At 44.4% G+C, this 15496-nt stretch overlaps 1 protein-coding gene across 1 annotated transcript in view; it reads right to left on the bottom strand.

The window, feature by feature from the left end:
* Positions 1-563: 563 nt before the first annotated feature.
* Positions 564-15496, bottom strand: part of pde4a (phosphodiesterase 4A, cAMP-specific) — a gene marked incomplete at both ends in the record, with an annotated part of 39635 nt that continues 24702 nt past the window's right edge. Inside the window, 14 exon segments of the mRNA XM_079232946.1 lie at positions 564-1100; positions 1273-1455; positions 3243-3365; positions 3450-3604; positions 4363-4462; positions 4591-4755; positions 4845-4943; positions 5751-5914; positions 6010-6103; positions 11171-11283; positions 12308-12357; positions 13170-13240; positions 13387-13423; positions 13844-14029. Of these exon segments, the coding sequence (XP_079089072.1) occupies positions 564-1100; positions 1273-1455; positions 3243-3365; positions 3450-3604; positions 4363-4462; positions 4591-4755; positions 4845-4943; positions 5751-5914; positions 6010-6103; positions 11171-11283; positions 12308-12357; positions 13170-13240; positions 13387-13423; positions 13844-14029 (2077 nt within the window).

The following is a 15496-nucleotide window of genomic DNA, read 5'->3' as shown; positions in this document are numbered from 1 at the left end:
GGCTTTTTCCAAAGAGATTCATTACTGATCAATGTCCCTCGTATAAATGCACACATGCAAACATACAGTCAAGTGTGTGTGCGTGCGTTGTGTGTGTTTGCATGTGTGTGTGTGCGTAGGTGTTTGTGTGTTTGCAAGAAAGGAGGGGTACATTTGCGCTCCAATTATACTGCATGGCTGATGCATGCGCATGCGCACGTTGAATCGGTGTATTCATGACTTGCTCCTAGTATGTTTTCAAGCTCGTTACTTCCTGTGTGTTTGTGTGTGTGCATTCCAGTCCCAGAGTGCTACGCTGTCTTCAGTTGCCCGTCGCTAATGCTCTCCTAAATTCCTCTTGGTCTAAAGTTTGTTGTGAAGTCAGTCGGAGGACTCGTCACCACTTCAAATCTACAGTTGCTGTGTAATCACCTTCTCTTTAAGCGATTTTAATTGATTCTCTTTTTGAAAAATATATTTAAAGGTCTGTATTGTCATTGCAGTCTTATTTGTTCTTGGTTTGGCCATTGAAAGGATGAACAAGATAATGTGTGCAAGTGAGGAGGGAGACACAGGAGCAGAACTCATGTATCTTCAGCTTGTGAAGAAGAATCTTCCTCTTCCTCTACAGGACTTGTGTCAGAAAGTCTCTCCTTTTCAGATCTCACCTCCAACTGAGCTTTCAGCTCCTCCTCCACCTCCTCCTCCTCCATAGCCACCTCGTCTTCCTCTTCTATTATGTCCTCATTTTCTTCCTCTGTCATGTCTTTCTCTTTTTTTCCCTCCTCCTCCTCATCGTCCTCCTCCTCGTCCTCCTCCTCCTCCTCCTCCTCCCCCTGACTGCAGTCCTGTGCCACGTGGTTTGGCACAGTCTTGTCGGCGTCGTCTCCCTCTTCTCTCGGAGAGCTGTCTTCCAGGGTGAGCTCAAACTGAAACTTGTCAATGCAGACGTTTAGATCCTTATCCTGGCACACGGGAGGAGGCGAAGGGCTTTGCGGGATCGTGCTCTGGTACCAGTCTCTGTTGTCCTCCAGAGTGTCCAAGATGTCCTGCGCATCGGGGTGCACCAGGTCCCCCCATGTCTCCCACAGCGGGTGGACTATGTAGTCAATAAAGCCCACCTGCATCCAGAATAAAAAAAAGAGTGTGACGGGTATCATATACTCAGTGTTGTCATTTCACTCTACAAATCAGCATTAAAGATGTATGAGGACGACTGCTGTGATCAGAGACGACAGATCATCCCGCTTACAGCATTAACACTTATCCAGTTGTGCACCGGATTTCTTTTACCTGGCTCTTTTCCACAGATGCAGTGTGTTTGTCGCACATGGGACTGATCTCCATCCCGCGCTCTCTCTCCTTATCCCCCTGCCTGAAGAACTCCTCCATGATTCTCTCCGTCCATTGTCGATACACAGCCAGGGGTTTGGTAGGATTGCTCAGGTCAGCGCAGTGCACCATGTTCCTCAACACCTGCACACACAGCCACAGGTTTCTATATCATGTACATGCAACGTCAAAAGCACTGAATTCAGATATGCACGGAGGTCATCTGACCAAAAGTCTGATCGCAGCTGAGAGGAGGTGATTCACTACCAGCTTTGTGATTATCTTTTTTGTTTTTTGTTTACTCCCTCTTCTTTTCTTTTCTATTAACTGCAAAAAAACAACAACAAAAAATCCAGTCCCCTGCCTCTATAACTAGAAAGCGCTTTCATTTTTTTTTCAACAGCTGCCCCACCATTTATCTTTGCAAAGATTTGTTGAATTTAAAGATATGTATGACGGTATTTCTGTTTGCAGCTTTCTCGTGACCCGCTCATTCAAACAACGTCACACTTGACACCTTGCTTCCTTGGGTCCTCAGACATACAGACAGAGACTCCTTCTATTTTAGTGAGATTGCATTACACAAACACTTGCATGCCCTTTTCCATTGCTGTATCTGGCTTTACTTTGTTCTTTCCTCTCACTAAAAGGTGCAGAAGCCTTTGTGTTTTAGCACAGCAAGCACCTGCACTGTTAACCTCGTGCCCTTCACTCCGTTCAATGTCAAATAGTGTGTGACACCTTCACAAATGCTCATGAACCCTTCACCCACCTGATATCAACAACTAGAGAATAGTGTTGTTGTAGAAGATATTGTTTACTTTTGTATCATCACATACATGCATACATACATACATACATACATACATGCATACATACATACATTAAATCTGAGTTCTGTATTTGACCCATCCTCAGCCTTTTAGGAGCAGTGCGCTGCTGTGAAGCAACTTGGGGTGCAGATTCTCGCTCAAAGACACGTCGACACAATGACGGGATCGAACCATCAACATGGGTGAGCCGGAGCCTCTGCTTTCCTTAATCCTCTTCCAAAACTATTGAATCAAATAATTTCCATAGAAACACTTGTTGGACCTCAATCAGTGAACCAACATTCCTCCCTGTTTCTGGGTCTCCTGACTTCAGTTTAGACGACAACAAAAACAACAGCATCTTCCTCCCCCTCCTACAGACTCTGTGCATGTTTCTCTTCCCTCCTTTCCTGTGGTCCTCTTAAAGAAAGATCAGATTCACATCTTTGACACAATTCAGGTGAAATCAGGTCAAACATTTCTGCATGCCTGGCTGACATCAAACTCAATTTCGATAACACTGAACAGCTCTTCCTCTCTCTCTCTCTCTCTCTCTCTCTCTCCTAAACTAACACCTATGTCTTCCATCAAGTACTTCAGCATAATCTTTGATAACCAGATCCCGCAGATCCTGCAGATGTTAAATCTTGTGGTTCTATCTCTCATAATCCACCCTTAAAAATAATAGATTATTGAATCTTTCATCAGCCTGCTCCATGTCGCCTTAACTTCCAACAAGAGTTACCAGCATTTGAAACACGTTGGAGAAAATACCAAAAAGCGCAGACAGACGAGTCACAGCTCTCCTGGTTTCCATGCACACAGTTTACTGTGACATCGTGGCATTTCGACAAAATTTAAGGGATGGAATTTACTGACGAATAATACATTTTATTTGTATCGTGCTTTTAAAGGGTACTCAAAGGCACTTTACATGGTAAAAACAGAAAGAACAGAAGCAATAACAATATAAGAGACATTACACAACGGTAAGAAACAAAACAAAAACACACTTAAGCTTCACAGGTTAAAAGCAGCTTTAAATACATCCGGTCAATGCTTTGGTAATGCTCAGTTCTTCTGGAACAAACTCAGAACAAAAGGAAGGTAACGTCTCACCTGTATCCGATCAGTGTAATGGTCCAGCAGCAGTACTCCAGAACTTGTCACTTTCTTGGTTTCCACCATAGTCTTGAGGTCTGCCAGCAAACTCATGTGTTTAGACATATCTGTGGCTAAAACCTGGGAAGAAAAATGATGCATTAGAGAAAAGAAAATAGAGATAGAGATGGTGGTGGCGTGATACAGTGTGCGGACGACACTCACCATATCAATAACAAGTTTCCTCAGGCTCTGCCTCTGCCTCTTGCTCAGGTTCTGGAAGATGTCACAGTTTTCCTCGTGGAGCAGCTTGAAGCCCACAGCGAGGTGATGGTTCTCCAACACTGACTCGTCATTGTACATCAGGGCCAGCTCTGAGTCTGAGAGAAGCCCGTACAACACCCACCATCAGTGTTAGAGTCAGACTGTTTCAAAATGTACAAAACTACTTAGTCGATTTAAGGAAGGGGCACAGTGCAAATAAAGCTTTTGGTGACAAATATCCACATTTAAAGTGACTGAAAGCCCACAATGTACAGACTAAATGTACTAAAAACCTACAACAACAAGCTAATAGTGTACTTTTTTCTCAGAGGATGACGGCGGTACCAAAGTATCCATATGAGAGTTTCAACTAAAGTGAGTGTATCATACACATTAGCTCGAAGGAAAACTTAAATATCCAATCAAATAACTATATAGACCAAATGCAATGTCCCTAACTGTTAATACTTAAAAAAAAAATTTTCAAATATACAAATCACAACACGTATATCAACTCCTAAAAAGTAGTGTGCATTGCTTTGTAATGATTAGTCATAATTATAATATGCATTTTATTATGTGGGAACTAAACGTAAAGCTGTCAACATTTGCATAAAACATGACATGATAGATATTTAAAACAAGAGTTTAAAAACAATTAGTTAACCATTAGTTCTGCTGTTGTGTTTTTTTTAACCTTTATTAGTGTTTAATATTTTTACTTACAATATTTTGTTATTATTATTAATGCTTTGTTTATTATTATGTTTATGTATGTATGTGTTTTAGTTTCTTCTGGCCATTGAGATGTCCTTTTGTTTTCGTTTTTATTCAGGTGTTTTTGCGTTGGCTCTTTAGTCTGATTTGGACTCACTTGTGTTGATGAGGAATTGGTTGGACACTCCTGGATGGTCAACATCGTGGATGGCAGCGGCAAATAACGCAGCTAGTATCTCTAGATCCGTGAACACGGCCTGTCAGAGAGAAATAAAAGAGGAAAGTAATCCGGTAAACTGCTCTTTGATTACTGTACTCCTGGTGTTCATGGAAGCCTGAGCATGTGGAGTTAGATGTGTACTGGCAGAGCAATAGAGGTATTTACATCTAGTGCCGGAGTGGATAGCAGTACATGAGTAGACTGAGTGACATCTGCAGCGTGGAGGCTGTTGTGGTAGGCCACGTTGGCGTGGTAGTGGTCCTCCAGGGTCATCACATAGGTGACAAATGTATCCACAGGGATACTAAAGGTCTTCAGTAGATCTCTCTCCTGCAGCCACAGGGGTCATGGTCACAGTTAAGTCGTGCCACATGACATGCTATGTAGTCCATTGTTGGTTAAAGCTCCCTGTCTCTCACCTGGAAGATGGCATACATTGTGCAGCTCAGGGGACGGTTATTAGAGTACTCTGCCACACGAAAGATGTTAAGGCCCCAGATGTTCAAGTCGTTCAGCTCCTGAAGGCACAACGGGCAAGATTAGCACACATCAGCAGAAACTCTAAATCCACTCATAAAGGTGCATGCTACTGCAGCTGTGTCCTTTACATTCTTTATATTAGATTAGAATATGTTTGCTTAAAGCTTGAACTCTTGGATTGTTTTGTGGTTTTTGAAGGTGGAGAAATTGGTTTCCTCGACTACAAAACCCTTTCCCACAGCGAGAAATAAGAAAGCTCTGATGGACCAATGCCGAAAAGGCGTTAAAAGGTGAAGTTTTTAAGTTGTGGAAACGTTTTCTGCTTTTAAATCCATGTTTAAACCCTGCGGTTCAAATCGGATACTTTTCTTTTTACTTTTAGCACACTGCTGCCCCTACAAAGTGAGTAATGGGACATCAATTTGGGACATAGTACTTCCTCATAACATAGCACCTTGAACTTTGACCCTCGTGCTCATGTATCTGCTGTGGAAAGGATTGTGGGTCAAGTGTGTGCCTTTTTTTTTTAATGGTGGCCCAGAGAGCTCAAAGCACTGCACATTAAGAAAACAAACACTTGCTACTAAACAGGCAAATGAAGAAATATCTTCACCAATTTGGCAGCCCATGAAAACAACAGTTTTACACATACGCAGCATTTAAAACAACACTTCTGTGTGGGTTTATGTGTGCGTGTCGATGCAATAACTTGCTTCTCGGCTGCTTTTCCATCAGCTAGTTCAGATCTGTATTGTCTCACAAGAGGATTTTCTGTTGCAGCAAGGCAGCATAAAAGCACAAGGCATGAACACAATAAAAACACAGTAAGACAGTGATGTATTTACCCTGGCTAGCGCTTCCTCGTGTTCAGTCTTCACACCGAATCGAGGCGTGGTGGAGTTTGAAAGGCTGGAACTGTGCGTGAGCTTCTTTACACCACTGATCTGACACATGGGCTTCTCCCTCTCCCTCAAAGTCGGGGACGGGATCTCCACTTCGTTCTGCTTATCTGGGGAGGGGACGGGGAGTCAGAGGTCAGCCGGGACTTGACCTTGGATCAGAGCTAGAAGGGACTCGCTATAGAGGTTGGCAGGTGTGTTTTACCTAGAAAGGTAGTGGAGATGTATTCCGACACCTGGTTCCCTGAGCGACTCATCTCTGACAAATGGGACAGCTCCCTGTTCAACATCCTCTTGAACTGAGGGAAGCAGAGACAGACACAGGAAGTGAGTGACTTGACTTACAAAGTAGATGTGCAGATTGGCTCACAGTTATTAACATTGTACTTCAGATCCCATTTGTTCTGATAAGAAACAACAAAACATTCCAGAGTCAAACATGAGAAACAAAGGATCACCCGCATTCTGGCTTCCTTCACTAAAAGGGTGAGAAAAACCAATGATGAATCATGCCTCCTCTTTTTTAGAACATACTGTTCAATACCCCCAATTCAGTGCGCCTGTGTTTTGATTGGCGTGTATTTATGTGCTGCGGTAATGTGGCACGTTCCTTCTTCTCCAAAATTCGACAGTGGCAATCATGAACGACTAGTCTGCGGGTCCGTGCAGAGCGGGCGCAGATGTGATTACGTGAATACATCATCCCTGCAGACATCGAACTCTGAACGGTTCCTCAGCTTTTATGTGATTTTATATTATTTCTGATTATTTGGAGGCTCGATCGTCGCCTGTTGCACAAGTCATGTTCAGGCACAAAAGGATTCGGACATAACCCCTTCAGTCTGTGTCCTACCGACTGATCTTTCACACATAACAATCTCCATGGCAACCCGAGCCGTTGCCGTGGCAACTGCCTCCTCACAGTCAGTCCTTCAGCTTGATGCGAGAGCGGTGGCTGCTTGGGTGACAATCTGAGGGAGTAGGCAGGTGTCTCTGACCTTTACCAAGGTCAACCCTCCCCTCCACTGCTGTCTCCCTCTCTCTGTCTCTGTTACTTATATCCCTCCCTCTCGAGGTAAACAACAGTCTCCTCTGTCACAGGCTCCACTTTGGCTTCCTATGCCATTTCCCACACTCCATGCATGCCCTCCATCTTTCACTCTTTTCCTCCCAGTTCTCTCTCTTTTCCCAACCATCCCATCCGGCCTGCCGCTCGTCCCATGATACACCGAGCAAATAGGTAGTCTGACAGCAAATCGTAGAAGCAGTCAGGCAGAATCAGTCACCAGGAGCCAGGAAAGCAAGTCAAGCCCCGTGGCACACTTAGGCTCAGCCCAAACCACCTCCTCCTCCTCCTCCTCTCCCTCGCTCTCTCTCGTTCGTTCCTTCCCTAATGCTGTAACGCTGAGTCATAGCTGACAACCAACACTTCCACGGTGCCAGTCCGAGTGCCAGGACAAACAACACTCTTCCTCATGACACCGACTGATGGAGCAAACATGCGGACACTGCACAGACATGACCACAAACTCCCCCCCGCCCCACACACACACACACCCACACACACACACAATCATGCACCTGCATATGTGAGGGACCCAAGAAGGCTTTATTAATTTGTCCAGATGCATGATCTTAAATAACACACATGCTAAACATGACCCTCCTCTTAACTACAACCTGTACGGCTGATTGATTCAGACTGTAGAAATATCAAGAGAACAAACTCATGCACCCTCCTTTGCCCAGTGTCATTCAAGAAAAACAGAAAAGTTAAAAGCTAGAGTTTGTTTTGGTAACACAGTGCCAAGATATCGCATCGAACGCAAACCTGATGTATCAAGGAAAACTGGCACAATGTCTAACTTCAGACATGATGGATGTTACATGCTGGCACACCTGAGGACAAAATAAACTCAGTCCTGAGACAATAAGCATTGTCCTTCTCTGACAATCCGCTTGGCTTCCTTCAGTCTGTATTAGCCTCAGGCAGGAGAGACAAACAGAGGGATCTGGGACGCAGGTGTGCAGGATGGAAATGGACATCATGTGACACTGCAATGTACCTGCAGTAAAGATGGCTGGACTACTTAACACAATTGTAGGCAGCTGGGTGTATTCTCAAAGGACAGACATGTAGACTAGATATAGAAGGATGAAGAATAAGAGTGATATTGCCTTTTTGTTTACATTGCTGCTGCAAGGTGAGGACACTGAGCAGAGTTAATAAACTCTGTGCTCTTATCCCTGTTCCCCTTCAGTGGATTCATGTATAAATTATGTACGTGAACACACTGCCTTACAGCTCCTCACAAAGCCACCCTCAGACCCACAAAACCTTCCTCCACCACATGAATTCAGAATATAAGGAACAAGTCAATTCTCCCTTATAAACACATAACATTCTACAACTAACACCATGACTTCTGGATTTACATAAAGACACATAAGAAGATGGAGTAAACACACAGATGAGTTGTGAATTCATGCTTAGATGTAACACTTGAAGAATCCACATCCAAGATGGCTACTGCCAGGCCTTGTTTGCCCTCTGCAAGCTCTCCGATCCCTACCTGGTCCCACCAGCCGATGAGCCAGGGCCTGGAGCAGGTCTCACAGAACAGGTCCACTAAGGGCGTCCTGCGCTCCGCCGCCGTCCCACTTCCCTCCAGAACCCCTCCAGCAGCCGCATCGAGGTCCAGCGCTGCCCCTGCTCTCCCCTGCAGCGGGCTGTAGCTGGAGGAGCGGGGCAGCCTGTAGCCCCCTGGTACAGGCGAGGGGCAGGGGGACGGTGCTGGGTCGATGGCCTCCACTACACCCATGTTGAGGGTGACGGGGGGTTTGGGCCGGTGGCACAGGCAGGAGGTGCGGTAGTGGAGCGAAGCTGGGGCGCTGCGGGTGCCCCAGTGGCATGAGGGCGTCGTCAGGGTGTGTGAGGAGAGGCCACAGCCAGTCAAGCCGGGACACTCCAGAGTGACGGCTGCCCCGAGAGGGGGCGAAGGAACAGGGGAAGGGGGTGAGGGTGGGGGCCGCTGGTGCAGACTGTCCTCGCCTACATGCAGCACCCCAAAGCAGGCCACCCAGTCAGTCCAGAGTTAGGCTCCAGCCTTAGTGTGGTCCGAAGATGAGGGTCCCCCTGATGGGCAGACCAGGAGCCCCCTGGATCTGGCCGCTGTGGAGACTACATCTCATCCCATTTGCTGAGCAGACTGACCCAAATATACAGTCACTGCAGGGTAGAGGTGGATGGGAGCCGAAAGAGGGAAGATGGAGGGAAACGGAAAAGGAGAGGGAGCGGGGGGGACCGTCTGAAGGGCACAGAAAGGAGCCGATGGAGGAGATGAGTGGGGATGTGAGAGAGATGTGAACGAAAAAAATGATGCCGCGAGAGAGAGCAGAGCTGCTTGGCAAACAGTGCTAAAATATTTAGATGATGGAGATGAGAGGGATGGAGTGATGGTGACGCCAGGACGGAAAGATGACCATAGTATCGAGTGATGGAGGTAGAGGGAGCTTGGATGACAGCGGGAACATCGGGGAGGAAGAAGGGAGACGCAGATGACAATAGCGAGAGAAAAACCAGGATGGGGAGGATGAGAGAGGGAGAGAGAGAGAGAGACAGAGAGGGATGCAGGCAGGGATGCAGGCAGGCCCTGTGGCAGACGGTCAGGCTGGAGAATCACACCAGAGCTGTGGTCTGGAAAAACAGGCTCCCTCTCCCTGCGTCGGCTGCCCCTCCCCCACGGTACAGATCCAGAGGCCCGGCCCAGTCCTGCCGGTGCATCAGCCGTCTCACACCGATCCCAGCAACACACAGTCAGTCCACAGTCAGTCAGGCTGCCTCCTGATCGCTCCGTAGCCCAGTCCCCTGCTCCGAGTCAATCCATGCCTCAGCTGGCCGGGATGCCAGAGGTCTAATCCCGCTGCTTTAGGCTGCCGTTCCTCCTCCAATGCTCTGCCGCTTGCGCCATTTCCCTGGATGCTGTAGACAGCTCTCGCAAGCTAATCAGGCAGTGTGGCTGCAGGCGCATGCATGTGTGTGTGTGTGTGTGTGTGTGTGTGTGTGTGTGTGTGCGTGTCTGTGCCTGCTTCTGCTCTCAGCCTCAGAGTGCGCATGTGCGACCAGACAGCATGTACGTCTGTCGAAAATATGTGTGTGTGCAAGGGTGTGAGAACGAGTGAGAGACTGAGTGGGAATATTCATGTGTACCTCCACGTTGGCACAGAGCGGAGGATTTATGTAGCTTACAAAGGCTACAACATATTCACAGGGACTCTGTTTACCCCAGGAGACTTCTCTCTGCACATTGTATGTGCACACACAGAAATGAACACACACACACACACACACACACACACACACACACAGACAAAAAGGATGTCCTTTAAGGACACTCCTGTTATCTCTCCCTCAGTCCTTCATCACAAGCTTGACTGAATGTAAACACACAAATAACCTTCATTCATCACTAGTGATGTGCAACATGGGAAGAATTTCCAGAATAAAACAAATAAGGCACACGTTGCTGTCTCTTTAAGACAGAACACTATTAAAGGAGCATCACCTCTATTCCATTGGTTGTTGCCCAACCCACATGGCTTGTGGTCAGAGTGAGAAGCCAATGACTAAAAGGGAAGGGCAGACCCTGCTGCTGTTCGATAGCAACCAAGGTTACAGCAGAGACATCAGCATCACCATGTCCTCCATGCCCACAGACAGTCACCCTCCTCCTGCTCTCTCTCTCTCCCCCTCATCTCTCTCTCTCTCCCCCGTGCCTCAACAAATACAAATACACACACGCTTAAGAAGCCTGCCCATGTCCACGCATACAGACATGCAGATGTATGCTCACTACAACCTGGCTGCATCTCTTGCAGTTGTACACACTAACGCTTAACTCGGCATAATCGGTGCATTTAGTCAAACAAATGCCATAAAAGCCCAGAGACGGTCGACCACATATTTCGCATTAATTATTCATCAAGACAACTAATACCACAGGATTTGCAAATAAACCCAGGAAACAAATGTTTTACAGAATGACTTTGAATGAACAACTTGCTGTACATGTTCTAAGCAATAATGTGTCCAATGAGGCAGGTGTTGGAGATGAAGGTTTTTACAACCAAATGTAGTGTTCTTAAAATGATTTTTAATGAGTAGGTTTAATAAACTACTCCTGCAGGTTGTTTTTTAATTGATTTAATAATTAACCTTGGTGGAGCTTAAACAGGAAGTTCTATCCATGATGCATTGTGTACAGTTATTACAGCTGCTACCCAAGGATTCAGCCACATGCTTGGTGCCATAGTGAGGCAGGAAGGCAGTGAAAGTGCAGCATGTTTGTGTGTGAACAGGTGTGCACCTTGTTGGAGGCCATCTCGCTGACTGAGCGGTGGGTCTGAACGGTCTCCAGCTGGTCCAGACACCAGTCCAGTTCCTCCAGAGTCTCCCGAGCCATCTGCTGGTACGTCTCTTCTGTGAAGGACACACACAGGGATGAGCTGGGAGAAGATCCTCCATTAAAAAGGTTCTTTTGCTCAGTAAATTAATAGACAGTTTAATAGTTTCTACCATGGCCATAAATGATAGGAAGCATCTTATATTAGCATAATGTTTGTAAACATAGTAAGACGGGTCAATGTTTTAAATTGTGATCAGCTGAACCATTTAAAAAATATAGTATAGATTTAATATTCAGCTTTCACTTTAAAACTGATTGACTAAATATATGTATTCTCATAAGACAATAAGACAGTTGTTTGTTTTCTAATGCTGTAAAAATCATCAACACAGTAGAGTAGCCCTATTTTTTGAATTATGACTAGCTTAGTGACACAAAATGTGTCATTTAAATTCAAAACATATATGATTAAATAAATATATATATGTATATATACAATTGATTGACAAGTAAATGTATCATCAGAAATCTTTATAATACAATTATTTTCTGCTTCATACAGACTTGCAAAATTGGAGAAAGCTTCCCTTTTTACCCGTTTTACTTTATTTTATACAAACAGAAATCACCGTACAAGAAAGATCTGTGTGTGTTCTGCACAACGATTGTATAAACGCAGTAAAACTGGACTGAATTTAATTTAAGAAAATAATATATATATATATATATATATATATATATATATATATATATATATATATATATATATACACTTTCATATCTACAGGAAAAAGTCTTTAATTGTGCCTCAAATATTAAGTGTTTGGTTAAAACTAAGTAAAATTGTTTCAGTCAGTCCGCTTTGTTATTTCTTAACACAGAAATCGTTGGTAACTTCCACATTATATGTTGAGTCTCTTTAATGTATACAGCACAGTTAATTAAATCCTCAATAATAGCCTCATGATGTTCTGTGCAGTCATGCTCATTACTGATGATGCATTCAGGGAGTGTGGGAGCCTTCAGTGTGTCCTCACAGCAGTGCGAGGGGACCGTGAGACTCTTTGGACTCAGAGTTTTAATTAGCTGACAACATACCAGAGAGTGTAGCTTGGGGAACAGTGGGTTGGCTTGTCACTGGTGACCTCCTGTGGACAAACACATCATTACATCAGAAGGAGAGTTGCACGCTGCTGCCCCCTGCTGGGCTGCAACACACACTCAGCATTACAGGAGGAAGCAACTAAAGGCTCGGCTCACACAGGGGGTATAAATATGTATTCGTTTATATGCCCCTAAAAAAAAAAGACCAAGTGTGACTCTTGACTCTCAACATGCCTTTGAATAATGAAGGTTTTTTAAAGTGCATAAACATGATGTGATGATTCAAATATTTATTTATCCAAATTGAGTCAGAGACAAAGCTCTGCTCTCCTTTCATGTAGCCTTCATGGTTGAGCATTGAGGAAGGCATTTTCAGGGCACAACACTGACTAATTATAGATGCTGATAATTCTGTGGTGCATTGCTGTATATATATATATATATATATATATATATATATATATATATATATATATATATATATAAATATCATATTGACGTGCAGCTAAAAGCCAACTGACTATCTGACTATCTGCTGCACTCCAAAGGAGAATAATTTTAGTGTTATTGACCGTCTCTCTGTCGTCTGGGTACACACTCAGGGACATGCATCTGATGCTCTCTGCACTCTATTCTCAGCCAGCATGTTGGAGAGACGCCAAATAATGCACATTGCATTTTCCTTTGAGCGCAGCCTGATAATCATAAACTGGTTAATCAGGACAGCTTCATTGTTTCCCTACGGGAGCACGGAGAAGGAGACATTAGCAAACACACGCTTGCAAACTAAGCAGGCAGTCGTGATGAGTGTAAGTGGGTGGAGGGGAGAAGGGGTGTTTGACAGCATGATACTGACTTGTTAGTGGGTGTTGTGACATTGGCGAGGATGGTGAAGTTGCTTCTTACAGTTCGTAGGCTGGCCAACACCTGGGGGTTGGATGGACAGCGTAGGAGGGAGAGAAGGAGGGAACAGGGGGGGAGGAGGGGGACAAGTTCACTCCACTAATTAGCCACCTTTTCCAGTCATTTACAGCAATTAAACATGTCAGACAAGGTGCACAAGGAAAGCATACCTGAGCGAAAGGGGTGACGATCATGTCTTCGGCGTGCCTGCAGGGCGAAATCCAAAAGTTAGTGTTTATACGAGAGGCTGCATCTGTGAGTTGGATGTTTACAAAGAACTATGTGGATCTAAACAGAGAAAGTGTCCTGAAATACACTGATGGGAGGTTCTGGGTGCGTTGAACTTACTGCAAGACAAGCCAAGAAACAGAGAAGAACAGTTGACGTTAAGAAGATTCATCATGATTTCATTTGCATAATGACTGCATAATTACAATCATAACCACTGATTGGGATTGTGTGTGTGTGTGTGTGTGTGTGTGTGTGTGTGTGTGTGTGTGTGTGTGTGTGTGTGTGTGTGTGTGTGTGTGTGTGTGTGTGTGTGTGTGTGTGTGTGGACACTGGCCACATCACATGATGGACCCTGGATGATGGTGATGATAATGATGATGATGGCTTTGTGCTTACCCCTCACTGTTGATGGAGGAGTTGCGTGACATGGTTTTGGGGGATGTGTCGAAGTCGGAGTCCGAGCGGTACAGGAAGGACTCCCTGCGCTGGCTCTGGGGGAAAGTAGGGTGGAGCACCAACCCAGGACTCGCCTGCGAATCCATGGGACTGCGTCCTGGCGAGGGGCCATTCTCGGAATCGAAGCTGAAGGGTTAGAAAGGACAGGGACGAAATGGGTCTTTACATCTGTTGCATTTTCATTTGTGTGTGACTGTTTCGCTGCTGCTTCTCTTTTACAGCGACAACAAGATGAGCATAAACACCCGAGTCTAGTCTCTTTGTGAGGAGATTGGTGAAAAGAGAACTGTGACGGACGTGTTTTTCACTAGATCTTTCAGACTTGTTGAAAGAAAACATCCAAAGTAGACATGTAGGTGTTTATTTTATTACTTTGTCTATTTGAATCTGCAGATTAAAAAAAATATGTTTTAGATAATGTACTATTTGCATATTTAAACATAACACTTTATGAAAAATACTTCTTCGTCTTGTGTCAACTGAGAAAGTTTCATTGTGATATCTATTAGTTACTTTATTCACTGTAATTTAACTTTTCAAGTTTCATTCCTGTCTATATTCTGAAGCTTTTCACAGAGGTGTTTGTTCATATATCATTCATTGCCTGATTTATAGATTTTTTTTTCCTAAAAGCATTGCTCAAATAGATTGTTATGGCTGCTGACAGCATTTTCTGATTTATGGACTGAACCACAATTCCCTCGGTCAAAAGCTTTGATGCTAATAAGTCAACAAAATGAAACAAAACATTTGAACCAGACTATAACCAATGTTCAGATTTCTCATCTGGAATATTTTGCTAATAAGCACATATTTAAGAAGGTACCACCAGCAGATCGCTGACTAACAATAAACAGAAGGCTAAAACAAACCAGCAGAATTCTTCTTCAGGAGCTCTTCCTCACTCTCAAAGTCCTCGTACTCCCATGAATCGATACCAGAGCCACTGATGTGACATAGCAAAAAAACCTGCAAAGGCTGGCCTTACAAGAGCACACAATTCAACCATAAATATTAATTTAAACCATAAAAGGACTCGAACATGACTCGAGAGATCCCTGAGTTATGAAGATATAATGTTGTATATCCCTATAGCTTAATGCCACACATGATTGGAAAAGCTTACGATCTACGGAATCCGCCAATTGCGTCAAAACCACTGTCAGACAAAGCCTCAGCAAGGTATCAACCACATTGCATTTTCCAGCCAAAAAACTGAAATATGACTTACTTATGGATTAAAGGACACTTGCTTGGTATGTATTGGTGCATCTGCTTGAGCAGAGCCCCTCAGTTGTGGAACCAGAGGCGTCCAAGGTCCAGGAAGAAAGTTGGGGCATTTTCAGCTGACCTAAACCTACAGTTCACGAAATCTGCACTACATGAATTACTTAAAATATTTAACCCTCGTGTTGTCTTGGGGTCAAAATGACCCATCAACACACATACATATACACTCGTACACGGGTCATTTTGACCCCAAGACAACACGAGGGTTAACTTAATCAAAGTCAAACTTTGCAGAGATACCGTAAACACATAGTGCTATTTATAGTAGAACAGAAAACGATGATATGCATTATTAAAAAGAGG

Source organism: Taurulus bubalis, assembly GCF_910589615.1.
Source record: "Taurulus bubalis genome assembly, chromosome: 17".
Taxonomy (NCBI): Eukaryota; Metazoa; Chordata; class Actinopteri; order Perciformes; family Cottidae; genus Taurulus; species Taurulus bubalis.
The sequence above is the reverse complement of the archived record's forward strand: the minus strand, read 5'-3'. Positions and strand labels throughout refer to the sequence as shown.